Below are 19645 nucleotides of genomic sequence, written 5' to 3' on the forward strand. Positions count from 1 at the left end.
TGAGATTCAAGGCACTACTGAAGGCCATTGTCTTTTTCCATTTGATGGTGCCATTTTGCAGTAACAACTAGGTCTCAAACAGAAAAAGATGAATTCACCCTTTGTTCTATCGGGCACTACTGGTAAATTCGGGAGGGGGTGCCTCTTCTGACACAAATATTAATGCAATGAAATATAGGGGCTCGTGTCATAGACACTTATAATACACCTTTCTGCACCCAACTGAAGGAAGCATAAAAGTGCCAGGGAAAGAGTATTAGAAAACACACGTTTTCTTGATACACGCTTTAGAGACAACCCAAACTAAGCAATAACATTCCAGAAAGAAAGCAGAAATCCATTTTAGATGCTACGTATAAGGCTGGTTAGGCCTGCCCATAAATAAGAGGAATGTTCCAAAAATGGGAGGCTCCAAGATGTATAGTGGATATTTTATAGTGGAAGTTAAAGGTCCATTCCCCAAAGTGTGGGTCAGAGATAGGTTCCCAAACCTGTCCCGAGAGCTCCTCAGCCAGTTGGGTTTTCAGAATATCCGTGATTAATATGCATGAGATACATTTGCATGTAATGGAAGAAGTGCATCTATCTTATACATATTCATTGTGGATAACCTGAAAACTCAACTGGCTGGAGGTCATCCAGGACAGGCTTGGGAACCACCGAGATAGAAGGCTAGAAAAAGAGGAGACGATGAAGGAGGTGAGGAGAAACAGCAGGAGGCTGTCTCTCTCTGGGGTTCAGGATAAGAGGGAACGTTCCTCATTTTCTGTCTTCTGAGAGAGGGTCTCTTGCTTTCTTATCTGGTTGGAGAAGAATTCCAAGGATAGTTCAATCAACAGGATTCTGGAGGGTTTCTTTTTCCTAAGCTCTAAGGGAAAAAAAGATCTGTCTGAAAGACAGAGTGCACAACCAGGTATTTGATACTGTGGAATCAGGAAAGAGGATTCCTCGCTTTGGGAAGTGTCTGAGGAAAAGGAGACTTTTCAGAAACTGAGGGACGTCTAAGTGAGGTCTAAGTTTACCTACTACAAATTACTGAAGGTGCGCCTATCACATTGTTATGCGCCTTGGAGCCGCTCTGAAAGACAAAACTTCAATCGTGCACAATTGTGTGAGCCTAAGAGGTAACACTGTGTCTCCTTTCATTGTTGTCTAATGCAATAATACTAGTTTTAATTAATTTGAGCTACTTTTAATATTTATTCTTAACTTTTATTTTTATTTTATCTTTTTAGTATTTTTATTTTTTTAATTTTTAGTTTTCATTACACTTCCCCTATTAATTTTATATTTTATTTTTAAGCTTGTTTTATGAACCAATATGGAATGAGTACACCAACAAGATAATGAAAAACATGCTACTCTCCGTATGGATGTCATTTTAAATGAGGTACGATCTTATTGCCCTACACATATTACTTGGCTATTAATTCATCTTTTCCTGTTAGGCTTGAAAGATTGAAGGTGTATTCTGAATGAGACATTTATATTTTTACAGCTGTGCCATGGTCTTGCTGTTACATATGTTCTCTATCCTGTTACTGTCTATTTTTTGCAAATTGACTCATATGATTGTACTTTCTTTATGTTTACCAGTCTATGTCACTTCTTTTAAAATTCATATATATGATTGTATTCTTCTGTTTGTATTTATTTTAAATTATGTATCTGTGTGTTTGTGATTTCTAATAATATTAATATTATTCATGTAATGATTTTTTTTTTTTTTTTATTGTAGCCCCTGAAGCAGCCCTTCATTGGACTTTCGGCATCTCCTTGTTTTCTTTCCTCATTTATATTTACACTTACAGCCCAAATAAAACATATAGGGGTAGATTTTAAAAGAAGCGCGATCAGCCTACTTTTGCTTGCGCATCAGACTCAAGCAAAAGTACGCTGGATTTTAGTAGATACGCGCGGAGCCGCGCGTATCCACTAAAATCCTGGATCGGCGCGCGCAAGGCTATCGATTTTGTATAGCCTGCGCGCGCCCAGCCGCGCTGCCTCCCCCCGTTCCCTCCAAGGCCGCTCCGAAATCGGAGCGGCCTCGGAGGGAACTTTCCTTTGCCCTCCCCTCACCTTACCCTCCCTTCCCCTACCTAACCCACCCACCCGGCCCTGTCTACACCCCCCCCTTACCTTTGTCGGGGGATTTACGCCTCCCAGAGGGAGACGTAAATCCCCGCGCGCCAGCGGGCCTGCTGCGCGCCGGGCCGCGACCTGGGGGCGGGTACGGAGGGTGCGGCCACGCCCCCGGGCCGTAGTCATGCCCCCGTACCCGCCCCCAAAACGCTGCCGACACGCCCCCGGAACGCCGCGACGACCGGGCCCGCCCCCCGACACGCCCCCCTCCGAGAACCCCGGGACTTACGTGAGTCCCGGGGCTCTGCGCGCGCCGGGAGGCCTATGTAAAATAGGCTTCCCGGCGCGCAGGGCCCTGCTCGCGTAAATCCGCCCGGTTTTGGGCGGATTTACGCGAGCAGGGCTCTGAAAATCCGCCCCATAGCCTCTTAATTATCCTTAATGTAACTCCTTCAGAAATCGCCGAAGGAGTCTCTTATTCTTGTAAAACTTTGCCTTACCTTTGAAGAATTCTGAAATGGACTCTTCCCTTCAGCTGTCTTATATACATTATATAAATACATTGATTAAAAACAAGCTGACTGTAAAATAAATGATAAAACTATCAAGGATCCTCTTTCACTATCTTTAATTAGCTAATTCACGCTCAACCAACACACCTAATAAAGGCATGGGAGTGTTTTAAACCATGACTCACTACACTGAACAAACTAAACTGCCAGGTGTATGGCTTGGCATGATCTTGATGGGTTTTTTTGTTGTTGTGCACAAATGAATTAATACCTTAAAATAATGTAAATTCCAATCTGCTGCTCCATCAGAAGTTTGCCCATCAGCTGGAGAGAATGCTGGCCCACTTAGGTTATAAACTGTGCTCAATGTACCGGTATATACTAGTGATGTCATAGGCATGTACAAAAAAAAATACTCTGCATCAGCTGGAAAGGGCGCTAAACTCAATCGCTCTGGACTGGTGCAGCAGGAAGCAAAAGAAGTACTGTATTTTCCTATTTTTTTGTGTGCTGCATTTGGAGGAACTATTTCCTGTGTCTTTTGTTCATTTTATACTACTGGATTGTTTCTTTTAGATTCGGTAAACTTCACTTTTGGCTTTGGAACACAACCTTTGCAAGCTCTCTTGCCATTCCAAACACAACTTTTAGTGGGTGCACTTTTCTTCCAGGTTAGCTTGTCCCCTGCAGCAGAATCCAATTCCCAGACAATGCAACAAGCTGAGTGCTCCGTAATCCCTTTAAGTGTGATCTCTTCTAAACAGGGGAGATACATAAACAAACTATTTTAAATAAATGATTTTTTTAAGCACCCTTCTTCTTTAAGCTAGCCACAGTTGCAATTTCTCAGACGCCTTGCCTCACATGTAAAATAAGTTGACAGAAATCAGTGCCACCTGCTGCCACATGGCAGAGCAGGGTTTAATTCCTGGGTCCCGCTTCTCCTCCTGCCAGCCAGGGTGGGGGCTCGTGAGACTGTACTGCAATTGTCCTGTCTCTTCAGAGTCTGTGCAGTGCTGTACACTCGATCAGAAATACTATTAACTTACCTATGATTAATGGTGATCCATGAGCCCAAGCATGGGTTAACAAATGCTGTCTCTCTGTTTCTCAGTATTGCCCTCCCCCCACCATGTACCTTGATCTGGACCGTCATGCTCGGCGTCAGCTCCTTTGGAATGTCAATGGTGTAACGCTCATGTCCAGAGAGCCCCAACGTGTCCGCGTTCTCTCCTGGCAGATACTGCAAGGGAATCACCCCCATTCCAACCAGGTTACTGCGATGGATGCGTTCGTAGCTCTCAGCCAGGACAGCTTTGATTCCCTGCAAGAATTCAAGAACAAAAAAAAAGCTCTGCAGTAATATTTTGTTCTGAAGGGGGGAAGGGGGAATGGGTGGGGAGAGAGAATTCCAAATCTAATTTTCCATTTTGCATATTCATCGGCAAAACAAAGATTTAAACCCATGGCTTCATCAATCCAGGGATTGTACAACAGGATCAGGCAACCTGCACTTCCTACAGTTGTTTGTTTTCAGCTGAGCACATTGTTCAGCACTGCCCAGTAGTGGCCAAATCCGGCCACCCAGTCATTCAATAGCCAAAATCTGGCTGGTCTCTGGCAGGGCCATCGCTTTGTGGCACGTGCAATGTTTAGGAAACCAGCAATAACTGCCAAACAGATTAGTTTGTAATCCGCTTTGAAGTGCCAAAAAAGCGGAATATAAATAAAAAAAATAAAATAACTAGTTACTTTTAAAAAATATTTTCTTTTGTTAACAATACCTTGCCTGTGCCAGGAAATTCTTCCCCTGACCCATTTTGACATTTTGAGGCAGGCATAACTTGTGCGTGCCGGCCGGCGCGCAATTCCCCGGCCCGGCAGCGGTTTCGGAGGCCTCAGCCACTCCCCCCGAAACACCCCCGAGCCGGAACCACGCCCGCGGCCCCACCCCCAGATGACGCGCCGCCGCGACACTTCCCCCGACACCCCCCCAGGAAAGCCCCGGGACATACGCGCGTATGTCCCGGGGCTTGTGCGCGCCGCCGAACCTATTCAACATAGGCTCGGCGCGTGCAGTTGGAGCTTGGTGCAGGTTTTCGGGGGGGTTATGCGCGTACCCCTTTGAAAATCTGCCCCAGTGTGTGGAGTAAAGTTATCTAGTTAAAGTCAACCCGATAACTTTTCTGGGATAGTTAGTAGAGCACTGCTAATTAGGTGCTCCTCTGAATATAACTGGATAAAGTCTTAGTTAGCCAGATAGACTTATTAGGATAACTTTAGGACTGCTCTCCGGCATGACCGGACTTAGCCGGATAAGTTATTCGGCTAACTCTGAACAGCGAAGTTACCTAGATAACTAATTCATCTAACCTAACTACACCTTGGAACACCGCTGAACAGCCTCCAGGTTATATGAATACATTTTATTTGGCTTAGCTGGATAACTTAGAAGCAGTCAGAGCACAGAAATTTTAAAAGCCTGCAGTTTGTCATTGCCAAGGTCCAAACGTAGACACACAGACCATTTGAATATTGAATCCACACTGAACAGTGGCTGAACCCCCTCCCTCTCTGGACCAGCAGACGCGGCCTGCCAGAATTTTGCTGGCTCACGGTCCCCTTCCAAAATAGTGCTCTTTGGCACTCTGAACTTTGAATCACACTTTCGAAGCAATTCGGGGAGCCAAGCAGAAGCCTTGACTTTTAAAGCATCAACTTGCCCTGAAAAAAACTCAGAACAATTGCATTCATAAAATATCTTGCAGAGACTCAGAAAGTGAAGCTACTCAGAGGGCCCCCCTTAGTGTGATTGATAAACTACTGTGAAATCTGATGAGTTCTGCAAGACAAACAGAGCTATTTCTGACCCCTCTGGAACACACGTGACAAAATCTTTTAGCTAAAGAGATGCCAAGGTCACCCCCTTAGCTTGCGGATGGAGCTCTTAGAGAGGCTGCACTGGGGTCTTTTGGCTCACCTGCAGAAAAGGTCCCTTGGCTGCCCAGTCCCTGGAACTTCCTGAGCCGTACTCCTTACCAGCCAGAACGATCAGAGGATGGCCTGCCTGCTGGTATCTCTCAGCAGCATCAAAAATGTCAATCTGCCAAGACAAATGTAATTCTGTCCATCAGTCACCCGAAGTGATCCTACCATAAGCCACTTTCTTCTCATTTTTTGGTTCCTCGGTGAGAGCAGGGGCAAACCTGGGAGGCTCTGGATATTGGGGGGGGGAGGGGGTGGTGGCCCATTTCTGTCTTGGGCGGAACAACCTCCAGCCTCCGTCCTGAGAACTGGTCACAAGACGGGAAAAGCACTGCTCCCTTCAGTTACTGCACAGCATTGCTGCCATCATTTCTATTGTTTTTTTTCTGTCCCAATAAAACAAATCTCTTTTTCCAAAACTTTTCTTATCGACTTCCCCTTGTAACTGCTAGGAAATAGCATAACAGGTTCCAGTTCTGACTTAACGAGCAAGGTTACAGAAAAATCCTGCACCCTTCACAGAGAAGAGTCTATGTAACAAAAACAAGAAGGAAAATCACTAGAACCCCACCCCCCAAAGAATGAATGGCAGCTAGAAGAAACCCATATCACACTGCAGAAAGGAAACAGGGAGTTTTAAACAATTTAGCCTGTACCTCCTTTCTCTACCCACAAATCCCTTCAGGAGAAAAAGCCAAGAAACCTGTAACTATTGTAATTATCAGATACAGGCTCTCTGAACTGTAAACATTTGCTGTCTCACCTCCATCAACCTCTCCCCCCCTCCTCATCCATTTCCCTTTAGGAAGCTGTAAGGGCTTATGCAAACAAGCTTTTATTTAAACCCATTGCTGCTTCACTGCAATAAACAGAGGAGAACTCGGGGAAAGCTCATCACAGATGTAGTAAAGGTAGTGCAATAAAAAGTCTGACGGCCCTTATTTCTGCAATTTAACGTTAAAATGAATTTGATGTCGTGGAAATGAACTGCCTGGTGAACAAAGGTGATGAGAGCCTAGCCTCTAATGATGCCTTATAATGTCCAATCTCAGTACAGCTAGTCATTGTAATGTTCACTGTGTCCATCTTCACTGCCATGCCACCTCCTGTACCTGCCTGTGAGGATAAAACGGAGAAAAAAAACCCCCCAAAACACTGCAGAAAACACACAAAGGAAGAAATTCTGGGTGTAAGCAACCATCAGGAGTAACAAAACTGCAAGGTCCTCACCGTTTCTTTTGAAGGGAAGTGTATGGTCTGTGGCGCCTGCTTGTTTAGGAATTTGTTGAACAAACGAATGTTTGCAAAAGTCCCTCTTGCCATGACGGCATCGTTACCTCTGCGCGAGCCGTAGGAGTTAAACTCTCTGGGAGTCAAACTTGAAAAGACAAAAGGATAGATTTTTTTTTAAACCCAGTTATATAAATGCTTTTAAAAACATTAGCCGTATTTACCAGCTTTACCAGGAAGAACCAGGGAATATTTTCCGAGCTGGCCTCAAGGAGTTACAAAAGATAGAAATAAGCTATTGGGATCTTTTCTAAAGCTGCAACTGTGGGTATGATTTGTTCCTAAACTCTAATCAATTATTTTTTTTTTTTTTATAAAATGTCATATGAGATAAGGAGTGGAGGAGAGAGAGCAGAAAGAATTATAAGGGAACATTTGTAATTGTGCTTCTTATTCCTGTGATTAACAGTTGACTCAACTGGACAGGCAATCCTAGTACAATTTTTGACAGCCGACAACACTTACCTTAAACAACGCCACTGTGTTAAACTCAACAGAAAAGATTTTAACATAAAAAAAAGTGACATTATTCATCATAATTTAAGGGTCCCTCCCCACCACTATTTGGAGGGGAACATTGCTTTGTGTATGTCTTCTGATCACAATAGTAAAGAGTACTAAGTAGCAGCTTCTGAACGAACTGCGGCCAGAGCACTGGATTTGCTCACTGTTCCATAGGGTCTGATTCTAATACAGCTGTTGCTTTTTGGGCCATTCTTTCCCTATGAGCAAAGCAACATGTCCCCAAAATAGTTTTGCTTCAACAAATCTCATTTTTAAACAACATTTTCTTTTGCCACTGCAAGCAGCCATTGATTAAGAAGTGCTGGAGCTGGCATCTCTTCCTACAGCAGGGGTCATGACTGCACACCTGGCTTGACAAAACTGCTTATCTTTTTCTAATGCTACCATATAGTAACAGCATTGGACTCTGCATGCATCAACTACACCCATTCTTTTCTGGGCACTGCAGAGTGGAAAAGAACCACCATGTGGAAAAAAAATCTGAACAATTTTTTGGACTGCTCTTCAGCTAGGAAAGGAGAGAATGATGCAGTACAAAAAACAGAACTCAAAGAAACTTTATAGCTAAAAGTAAAGTCAGCAGTATTTATCTATTTGCGACTGTAATTAAGGGCAAAACAAAATTTAAAAAAACAGACCTATTCATTCCAAAGACTTAAAGCAGAAATGCAATCCTTTTTAGTAAAGTTGCCATTATAAAAGCTTAGCTTTGTTTACCAAACACATCTATAGTTCCATCAGAGACTCCACATTGTACATTTTTTTTCCAAAAACACACAAGTGAAACCATCAATTTTTTACTTGTATGGCTGTTTTTCTACCAGTTTTAATGAATTTTTTTTTCACTGTATGTGGGATTTAAAAAAAGTTACAATTTGTGATTATTGATTACAGACCTCTGGATCCATTTGGACAACTAAATTACAGCTTATGATAATTCTCTTGCTAAAAGAATACATTTAGTTAGATAGTTAGGTAGTTAGTGAGTTATATTTTTTCACACCTCATCCATGTTGGCCCGGGCTGAGTTAGAGCCAAAATTTGCATTAATGCATATTTGAAATAATACATAAACAATTATACACAGAAATATAAAAAAAATATGCAAAGCAATAAAACTGATTATCAAAAAACTGCCTTAATCAGCACCAACTAAATTAAAACCACCATCAAGGGCAGATTGCAGGAAAATATCAGCCTGGGGTATTTTTTTCAAACCCGGCCCACAGGTTATCTGTCTGATTCCTTTGTGCATTTTCCTTCCAGCATGTGTTTCAACAGTTTACAAAAGTACGCCAAACTGACCCTTCATAGGGTACATCATGTGACTGGAGACTGGCGAAATTGAGTCAAAAAATCTCCAACATAAATTTCACATTTTTCCTAAATAGTTTAGTAGTAGAGCACACCCTAGACCAGGGGTGAGAAAACAGAGCTGTGTGCCCTCTTCCATCCATGCAATTGGTTTCCATCCACCTCCCCCCAAGTCTAGTTACATCTCTCATAATTATATCTTGGATTTCTGGTTCGTTATTAAAGTCTCTTGTCAACTAATCAGCTCTTGAAGCATTTGCCAAGTAATGTGACTATCACACTGCCATCAGTGTCAGACACACACATAGTCTCTCAGACGCAAACACCCATACACCTCTTTCATATACCCACTTTGCGGTAGATTTTCAAAAACTGCGCGTTCGTGTACTTTTGTTGGCGCACCAGTCGCAAACAAAAGTACGCTGGATTTTAGTAGATACGCGCGTAGCCACGCGTATCTGCTAAAATCCAGGATCGGCGCGCGCAAGGCTGCCGATTTTGGGCAGCCGGCGCGCACCGAGCCGCGCAGCCTGCCTCCGTTCCCTCCAAGGCCGCTCCGAAATCGGAGTGGCCTCGGAGGGAACTCGCTTTCGCCCTCCCCTCACCTTCCCCTCCCTTCCTCTACCTAACCCACCCCCCCGGCCCTATCTAAACCCCCCCTACCTTTCTCCACGGATTTATGCCTCCCGGAGGGAGGCGTAAATCCACGTGGGCCAGCGGGATGCTGGCGCGCCGAGACGCGACCCGGGGGCGGTTCCGGAGGGCGTGGCCACGCCCCCGGACCGCCCCTGGCTGAAACCACTCCCCCGGGCCCGCCCCCGAAACGCCACGATCGTCCCCGCCCCCGACACGCCCCCCATCAAAAAACCCCGGGACTTACGCGAGTCCCGGGGCTCTGCGCGCGCTGGCAGGCCTATGGAAAATAGGCGCTCCGGCACACAAGGCCCTGCTCGCGTAAATCCGCCCGGATTTACGCGAACAGGGCTCTTAAAATCCGCCCCCCAGTGTCTTAGAGGGGGTGTGTGTCGGTGTTTCTCTCTGACACAAAGACACTCACACACACACACTCACTCTGTGTATGGGTGTATCAGAGAATGTGTGTATGGGTGTCTTTCTGGTCACAGAGAGTGAGACACACACACTCTCTCTCTCTCTCTCTGACACACACATTCCGTCATTGTGCTGCTGCTCATATGCTCACACAATGAGTGCCCCCACTCCAGTACTACATCATTATCTAAAACGTTTCTGCTTGCTTCCAGCCCTTCCCTAGCAGCCCTCTCTCTTTCCCATTCCTGCCCCTTTTTGGCACCTCCCCCCCATTTTAGTAGACCCACAGCCAGCTGATCCTTTCAGGAGGAATATCCGGACTACCGAAGCTTCCCTATCACTGCACAGGCACTTCCTCTTGGCTCACCCCATCCCTTTTTCTGACTGTAGCTTGCCTCCACTTTTCCATAGCCCAACTTACCCCCACCCCATTCCAGTGTATTCCCACTGGCTGAGTGCTACAGTCTGCTGGGGAGGGGAGACCAGACTAATCTATAGTTCTAGGGCTTAAAAAAGAAAAATGAAGCTCTGGCCAAGACTGAAGAGACCCAAAGAAGCACAGCTCCAATACTCTGCTTTCCCATGTGGATCCAGTGCAGCCAGGGCTAGTGCACGGGTATTAGGCAAAGCTTACAGCCATATATCCCCCCAGCCCCTCCCTCCTCATATACAATTAAAAATTATATATCTATAATAGCTTTTACATTAAAAAGCCATTCAAAATACAGTTTTGTGAGGTAAAAGTATCACTAACAGCATGTACATTATATTTACATGCAGTGCTGTGGTGCCAACCAGAAAACCCTACAAAATAAAAAATAAAGAGAAACTTGGATCCCATATCGCATTGTCTATTGTAATACATGGTGGGTTTGGGTTCGGCTCTCAGAAAGCCTTGGGTAAACTAAATTACAATTAAAATGTAGTACAACTCCAATACCAAAACAGCAATAACAGACAGCACTCAAACAGTGACAACTCTACCTATGAAAAGGCAATGCTACAAATATTACACCAGGCCCTAAAACACCAGAACAAGTTAAGCTGCTATAGATCCCTACACGGAAGGTACATGCTAGCAGAATACCTCATCTCTGTCACACATGCAGAATACAGATCAACCCTCACCAAATACAGAATAAAGAGACCATAAAGAATAAATAGAAATGTGCAGACAAAAAATGAACTGGAAACCGCAACAAGCTAGATCCTGTATGCAGTGCAGCAATGAAAAAAGAGAAACATTATCATTCCTCATAAAATATCAAGAAATATAAATCAGCAATAGTAAAGCCATACAAATAAAAAGGCTAAATATTACAAAACAGCTGAACATCCAAAAATTAAACTCATATAAAACTTTTAAAAATTTCCCCAACACCAATAAAATATTTTAAAAACAGCAGATACATCAGATTAACAATAAGATTAAAAATACCCCCTTTCTATACTTTTCAATCACCCTTTCTTCACACACATACTGACACACACACACGCTCCTTCACACCCAGTGAAATCCCTATACACACATGCTCCCTTGTTCCCACTGACACCTACACACGATCCCTCGTACCCAACACCTACACACACATGCTTCCTCGCACCCACTGACCCCTACATATACATGTTCCCTTGCACCCGCTGATACCTGTACACTCTCCCTCACTCCCACTGACACATACATACATACACATGCTCCCTTACCTTTCTCCTTTAAGAGGCGAGGTGGCCTTTGGCAGCCCCACCCCCGACCCAGCCTTGAAAATAGGCACACATGCTCCTTAGATCTGCTGTAACACACACATACACATGTGCTCCCTTTCACCAGCTGACACCCACGCACACTTGCCGGCTCTCTTGCACACTCCCACTCTCTCTTCTCCCCTGCTGCCTCCGAATAGGTAAAAAAAATTATACTTACATTGATGGTCAGGCGGGATGCAGGCAGGGTTATAAGCAGATGGCCCTGGTGTGGGAAGAGATAGGCATGCCCGATACAGGGGGTGGGGTTATTTTTGCCACAGCCTCAATATAAGGGGGCCATTGGCAGAAATTGGTGGGAGGTGTTCAGGCATGGTGAAGCAGCAGCGGGATGTCTGCTGGCTGCCTCCCTTGGCAGAGAGAGATGAGGTCGGATTAGGGAAGACTGTGGGAGCGTTTTCACTGTCGCGGTAGCCAGAGGACGGGAGACCAGTCCCACAGCAATCAGCGACGCTGCAGGGGTAAAGACCAAAAAAAAAAAAAATACAGGCTGCAACCGCGGAAAGTAAAAGAAGCATAGGCCTCTGGAACCGTGGCTGCAGCCTCGGGAAAAGCAAAGAAATCAAAATAAAACAAAAAACCCCCCAGAAATTAGCAGAGAGCTTCAGTGGAGTTGTTCTGCTCCACCAGAATAACTGCTGTGGGCCGGGTGTTAATCACAGCGGCTCCGCAGGCATAGGGCCGCTGCGATCAACACCAGTGTCATGTGACTCGACCCACTGGGGCATGCCTGAAGCCCTAATAGGCCAATCTTCCCCGAGCATGATTGATAAATCAGGAATGGACTCTCTCCACTTCAGGGAATGCCTTCAAGAATAACCAATGCTTGAAGATCAGTAAATCATGTAATAAACGTGACTTTCAAAAGGGAATAGTCACAGGAGTGCGTGTGGTTGATTCAGCCTAGTAGGTGAACCTACTAGGCCTGCGCTGACAGCTGATGGACATGCCCTTACTAGGCTTGGAGCTGGGGCTCCACCTTTACCAACCCCGTTCCCTGCAGGTTGAGCCCTTGGCTTAGGTGAAAGTCCCATAAGAAGCAGCCAGTCAGTCAAGATTTGGGCAGCTGTCAGGGCTGGTGGTGAGCAGACAGTATGCAAGTCCTAGCCAAGATCAGAGCAGGAACCAAGCAACCAATATCCTGGTCCAAGCTGAGGTCAGGGCAGGAGGCAATCCAGAAAAGTAGTCACTATCCAAGCAGAGGTTAGAACCAGGACTCAGGCCATGACAGATAAGACAAGACATTTAGGAACAAGACAAGGCGGGAACCAGCAGTACAAGGCAGTGCAAGGCAAGGCACGGGGGGGAGCAAGGCAGAGAGGATAATAGGAAGGAAGGAGATGAGCAGGGCAAGCACGAGAGCAAGACAAGGCATACAGAAGCAGCATGAACTGCAAGTCTGCAGGAAGACCCCAGTCACATCACATCACTGGGCGCCAGCAGCCTGTTTCCTACCATGGAGTCCTCAAGAATTGATGTGCCACGCATACATGTGCCTAAGCGGTGCCAAGAGGGAGGTACTATGGTGGTCTGCCAACTGCGTCAGCGGCGTTCTGCAGGAGTGCGGTTGGTCACAGGACAACCCAGGGCTAGCCAAAACATTACAGGAATGACAGAAGAGAATTCCACAAAAACTGACCTATATAGCGAATGCCTTTTTTGCGGGTGCCCTTCAATTTAATTTCCCTCAAAGTGGGGAGGTTAAGTAATAGACCATTTGAAGACCTTAAAATGCACAATGGCTTGTAGATCTGCAACTTGTCACCAAAAGAACTCTGGATGATATTATGGATGCCCTTAAACTGCATTTTATAAATAGCTGTCAGCCAATGCAGCTCACGGAGAACTGGAGAGAGATGTTTTCTTAGACATATGCCTTTAGCAGCCTAGCAACCATACAGATCGATACAGTAAAGTGCGGCAGCGGTTACCCTGCTCCTAACTCGCCTTCTAACCAGCGTTAGCCCTTCCCGCGATACACTATCCCCTTTAACTCATCCCTACCGCCTCTTAAAATCCCCGGGTAACCCCTTCCGCACGCGGCATGTATATTAAATGTAAACGAGCGAATTAGCTATTCCCTCCCATACAGTAACGCGCGCCCCGACTATCGCTTTTTTACCCTGCCGTTTTGCCGCGCGTTTATCCTGACACCAAACGTCGTGACGTCACGCCTTGAGCAGCCAATTGCACGCATAGGGGCCGCTTTCCCACGTGCGATGCATCTGTCTGACAGCTGGAGGCAGGAGCTGCGGTCGTCGCTGATGTCCGGAGGGGGGGGGGGGGCTGCAAAAGTAAGTCGCTTCGTCGCTTTAAACTGCCCCCCCCCCTCCCGGAGCAAGGCTGCTTTTTGCGCCCTGCTTTGGGAGGAGAGGAGAAGGGACTAGCAGGCCCGAGCCTAGGATTGCCCGTCTCTCCCCTCGCTCTCTTGCTACTTTTTCGGTTTTTTTTTTTGGCTTCGGGTGGAGGGGATAGGACTGGGGCTGCACCGGAGACCGGACGCGGCCAGGGCAGGTGAGCGGGGGCTGGGGGAAAGTTTGCCGAGCATCGGAGAACATAACTGTCCACTTCCTGGTACCTGTCATTTCAAATGTCATTTGAAATGACATTTGAAATGACAGATACCAGCGTGGCCGTGAAGCGTTAGGCCCGCACTCCCAGGATACTGTATAGGCGCTCTATACAGTAAAATGGGTTACGTGGGCCTAACCTTCGCCTAACGCTTCGCAGACGCAGCATGCATTTGCATGCAATTTGAAGAGAGTATCGAGCAGTAGGTGAAGAGAACTGTGCGTGCGGGGAACGAGGGTGCGCCTGGCACTGCCGCACTCTTTCTAACGCGGCATAACTGTATCGACCTGATAGTCTGGATAAGCTGAAGTTTACAGATAATCTTCTTAGCACCCTCAACAAATGAAATGCTGCAGTAATTTAAGTGTGACCTGACCAGGGCATGTATTTAACACTACAGATTTATCCTTTTCAAAAAAAAAAAGGCCCTTAACTGGCATTAAGAGCTTCAGTGTAAACAAATGTTCCTCCCAGCTGCACTGATGTGTGCTTCCATACTAGGCTCTTGATCCAAAACAAAACCGAGGCAACAAGCATGTTCCTTAAATGGTAGAGATATTTCACCGATTGCTAGACAGTTTTGAATCACATGATCTTTAGTTTGACTTTTCTTAATCTTATAGAATTTCTGACTTCTCTATGTTCAATTTGTACTTAGTTCAATTTGCAATTGCTTCAAAGCATTTATTTAAATTCCTTGGGGACCTAATGGTACAAAAAGCTGCAGATCACTTGGATGAAATCAAAATTGGAAGTCAAATTTCCTAATCAGTGTTCCCAATGGTTGGAAGCAATATATTAAATGATATTGGTGAGTGTTAGGGGTCTTGGGGGACTGCATACTCTAAGGCAAAGATTCTCAACCCAGTGCTTGGGGCAGATCCAGCCAGTAAAGTTTTCAGAATATCCACAATGAATATACATGAGACAGATCTGCATGCACTTCCTCCATTATATGCAGATTTCTCTCATGCCTATTCAATGTGGCTAGACTGAATACCAGACTAGCTGGGTTGAGATCCACTACTCTCAGCCCCATGGTATAGAACAAAGAACTCCTTCAGAGCCGCAAGCCAGTCGGCTTTTCAGGATTTCCACAATGAATATGCACTAGATTTATCCACATACAGTATAGGCAGGGCATGCAATTAGATCTCATGCACATTCATTGGGGAAATCTGAAAACTCAACTAGATTACAGCCCTCAAGGATCAAGTTCAGGGACTCCCCTGGTACAGAAAAACAACCATTCACATAAACCTTTTGCAGCGTATTTGATAAAAAATAAAAAAATGACTGAAATCACCACAGGACTAATCCAGGAAGACCTTCCATTGCCTCAGGTACAAACATAGGGGCGGATTTTCAAACACTACGCGTGTGGGTACTTTTGTTCGCGCCACCGGCGCGAACAAAAGTACACCAGATTTTATAAGATACGCGCGTAGCCGCGTGTATCTTATAAAATCCGGGGTCGGCGCGCACAAGGGGGTGCACATTTGTGCAACCTGCTCGCGCCGAGCCCAGCGCGGCCTGCCTGTTCCCTCCGAGGCCGCTCCGATTTCGGAGCGGCCTCGGAGGGAACTTTTCTTCGCCCTCCCCCCACCTAACCCACCCCCCCGGCCCTATCTAAACCACCCCCTTACCTTTGTCGGCAAAGTTACGCCTGCTGAAAGCAGGCGTAACTTTGCGCGCGTCGCCAGCAGCCCCGCTCCGTCCTCCGGTCCCGGGGGCGTGGTCCGGAGGCCTCGACCACGCCCCTGGGCCCGCCCCCGGAATGCCGCGTCGTTTCGGGAACGCCCCCGGACACGCCCCCTCACGTCCCGGGGCTTTATGCGCGCCGGTGGCCTATGCAAAATAGGCGCGCTGGCGCGTAGGGGTTTTAAAATCCACCCCTTAGATTGTGAGCCCCCTGGGGACAGTGACATAACCATAGTACCTGAATGTAATCCACTTGGAAGTGGCTGAAAGGCAACATATAAATACAATAAATACATATGATAATCTTTTCAAAAGGATCTGGTAGTCAGCAGTGTCAAAGGCAGCCGGAAAATTGAGCAGGACGAGGAGAGAATCCTTATCCCTATCCAGCGCCTACTGCTGACCACCGCCACTAATGCTGTCTCCATTCCATTGTTTTCAGTCTGGGTTTAGACCAAAACAATCGAGCACCCCAGAAACATCCATAAAATCCTCAATTTGCAAAGCAACTGCTTGCTCCACTAATTTTCCCAGTATACTCAGATCTAATGAGATCTTCTTTAGAAATGGCTTCACTATTGCCATCTTTAATGATTTCGGAAACTGTCTGTTACCAAAGGAATGATTTATTACCAAACCCACTGAACCTGCCAAATCCTTACCTTTGCTTTCAAGTAATTTGGAGAAGCAAGGGTCCATAGTATAAGAAGTGGGGATGGTATTTCTGCAGAATTTGCCTCATTAAAATGGGTTGAAATTTATATAAGCTAACTTCATGTCGTGCATCTTGAAACCTAAAACCACTTACTGTACTAATGGGTCTGCTGCCCAACACTTCTCATATTAACAGCAATTTTATTTTCTTAAAAAATACTAAAAGTATTAGGATTCTAAAATTGAACAATTCTGGGATTCAGTTTCAGAAGCATTCTTTTACATCTTCCCACTGCATTAACTGCATTTCCCTTTTAGCACCTTTGAAACCTTGAGGCTACTAAACCCAGATGGCCCAAAATCAGGCCAGGCCGGGGGGAGGGAGGGGAAAGCAAGTTAGGAACTTAGCACTGATTTTCAGAACTGGGATAGTGGCCCTAACTCCAGTACTGTCCCTTGCTCTTTCCACCTGCCCAGAGATCATCCTGGGATCCCTGCACCCCTGCAGAATCTCACCTTATGGCTCTGGGAGGTCTTCCGTCTGCTGACTTAGGCAGAATGATGTCGCCAGTGCCGCTAGACGGCTCCATTTTGCAAAGCTCAGCAGCAGCGGTGGCAGGAAGGACACCACCTCCCTCCTGCCAGCGAAGACAGAAGACCTACTGGAATCTTAAACTGAAATTCCAGACCGGTGTGGAGGTCCCAGGATCTTCTCTGGCTGCACGCGCACGCGTGTGTGGTTTATCCTGTCGAGTTTCAGGGGTTGGGGGGGGGAGGGACAGGAAAGAGGGGGATCCATGGCTTATGGTAAGGGAGAGGGGAAGGGGAAATTCTGTGACAGGACTTAGCCAGCTAGCATTCAGCCTTCTTTGAAATGTGTTTTGATTTAAGCTTTTTGAAGCCATAAATCTAATTTGGTTTTTGATCTAATATGAACTGGCTTCTTTGAATTTGCATGGCATGTAAAGCAACCGGGTATGATACACCCAACCTCCAGATGTGCAGTCCAAAATACGTGGGTGCGCCTGCTCACAGGCTGGCTGAGCAGCAGACCGCGTGGTGGTGGCGGCGAGTACCTTGTCCGAGACTCAACTGCATCACGAGCAGACAAAAAGGGAAGGGCAGCCAAAATCATTTTAAAAAAGCAAATAGTGAAAGTATTACATCAACTGGGTAAACAAATGATAAAATCTGCTGACAGATTAAAATTGTAATGCTGTTTTATCAGCTACACAAATACACAACATGTCATTTTAATTGGTTACCAATTAAAAAAAAAAAGTTTCTTGGTCAGGCCTGTTGCAGACATAAGAAGCACAGCAAAGCCATTTAGGACAACACATAAACCTATTGGCAACGGACCTAGGATTTCCCAGTTATTTTTCACAGGTTACTATGATCTCTCAGCAAGCTATCCTATTAAATGGGGAGACCTGAAGTGCTGCAGTGATAACAGGAATGGGAGTTTTATGACAACCAGGATTGGAGACACGAGGGACATACCACACAAGATGCAAGCCAAGATCAGTGGCAGGCTTTAAGCTCCCAGATCAGCAGCACAGAAGTCAAAGCTGGCCTGTGAGAGGACCACCAGGAAGGGAGGGAGGATTTACTCACTGACACAGTGATTCCTAAACAGTTTACATTTTGGACAAAAATCAATAGCTACTTTCTACAAAGTTGCATCTCTTCAAATTTGCAGTTATTTTTACATTTGTTTTATTTTATTTTTTTTTAAATAGAAACTGCACCATAAAGCACACATTTCTATGAATGCTTGAGCCTGGTGTGACGATCTCAAGAGCCATTTTCAAGTCTTCCAGATCCTTATAGCACCTGGTGCAATGCCAGCTTCTGCCTTCCAAATGGAATAAGCAGCTCTGCTTCATATGTGTGTTCAGGTGCAAAGTTCACGGTGGTAAGGGAGATGCATACAAATGATTAAAATAAGATATGCATTTTCATTGCTCAGCAAAAACAGAAGCAACTGATAGAAACCACAGTATAGAAAATAAAAGGCTTAAAAGTGACAGCAGATAGGTGAGGAGGGTAGATTAAGGGGCAAGTAATCTCCCAGATGTAACTTACCCTCTGTTGGTCAAATAGCGAGCCGCTGGACTGTTCCTAGCTATATTCCCAGCAGGAGAGATGTGGTCAGTGGTTACAGAATCTCCCAAATTTAACAGGACGTACGCATCAACTATAGATTTTGGGGGCTGAAGCTCCATAGTCTTAAAAAGTATGAGAGAAATATGATCATTTGTTTCCTCTTTCCACTGCATGACACTTGCTCTAGACTCAGCAGAGAGCAAAGGTGGGTCTACTTGGTGCTTACTGACTGGAAAAATCTCCTAGCACAAAGAGACATCAACTAGATTCATACCTATCTATACACTCTCAGGGATACAGGGAACTGATTGCATGTCAACTTCTCACTGACAGAAGCCCTGGTCAATGGCAATGACAGATTCACCCTGGGTGAAAAACAAATTGGTCTGTCAAACTTGTAAACCAAGATATAGATATTCTGTCAGTTTATTCAGTCTGTGGGAGATTTGTTGCATTAACGTCAACAAGTTTCCTATTCTATTCTTTCACTGATATACCACCTTATTCCCCAAAATGGGAACCCAAAGCGGTTTACATAAATACAATAATGAAAATCCCTAATGCAGGTGTCCCATATCCCTACTCTCACTAGGTAAGCAATAAGCCACATCACACAACTAAACAATAATACTTTCCCCCATCAATACCATAAAATACAGCAATACAATCAGTACAAAATGTAGAACATAATACAGTATCATAACAAATAAAATAAAATAAAGTTTAACCCCAAACTACTTTTCCATCTCTAATTAGCACAGTGGTATCTGCAAGGCTTTCACCGAGAACAATGCATTGCAGAGTTTACAACAGAATTATTATAGGAAAATTAGTTTCTTACCTGATAATTTTCGTTCCTGTAGTACCAAGGATCAGTCCAGGACACCTGGGTTGTGACTCCGCACCAGTAGATGGAGACAGACTAAAACTTGTGGGCGGAGCATATATGCCCCTGTGCCAGTCACAGCCCCTCAGTCATACGTAATGTCAAAGTAGAACACAACCAGAGAACTAAACTAGCTAGAAACCGCTAATAGAACGGGGAAAACACCCCTCCTGGAAACAGACTCTCCAACCAAGAGAGTTAAACA

At 45.4% G+C, this 19645-nt stretch overlaps 1 protein-coding gene across 1 annotated transcript in view; it reads right to left on the minus strand.

The window, feature by feature from the left end:
• Positions 1-19645, minus strand: part of ACO1 (aconitase 1) — a 172281-nt gene that overhangs the window by 3365 nt on the left and 149271 nt on the right. The window contains exons 17-20 of the mRNA XM_029608585.1: positions 18534-18676; positions 6810-6957; positions 5575-5697; positions 3733-3918 (exon numbers count right to left, since the gene is read on the minus strand). Coding sequence (XP_029464445.1) covers positions 3733-3918; positions 5575-5697; positions 6810-6957; positions 18534-18676 — 600 coding nt within the window. The remainder of the gene's footprint in view (positions 1-3732; positions 3919-5574; positions 5698-6809; positions 6958-18533; positions 18677-19645) is intronic.

This window comes from Rhinatrema bivittatum, chromosome 1 (genome assembly GCF_901001135.1).
Source record: "Rhinatrema bivittatum chromosome 1, aRhiBiv1.1, whole genome shotgun sequence".
Taxonomy (NCBI): Eukaryota; Metazoa; Chordata; class Amphibia; order Gymnophiona; family Rhinatrematidae; genus Rhinatrema; species Rhinatrema bivittatum.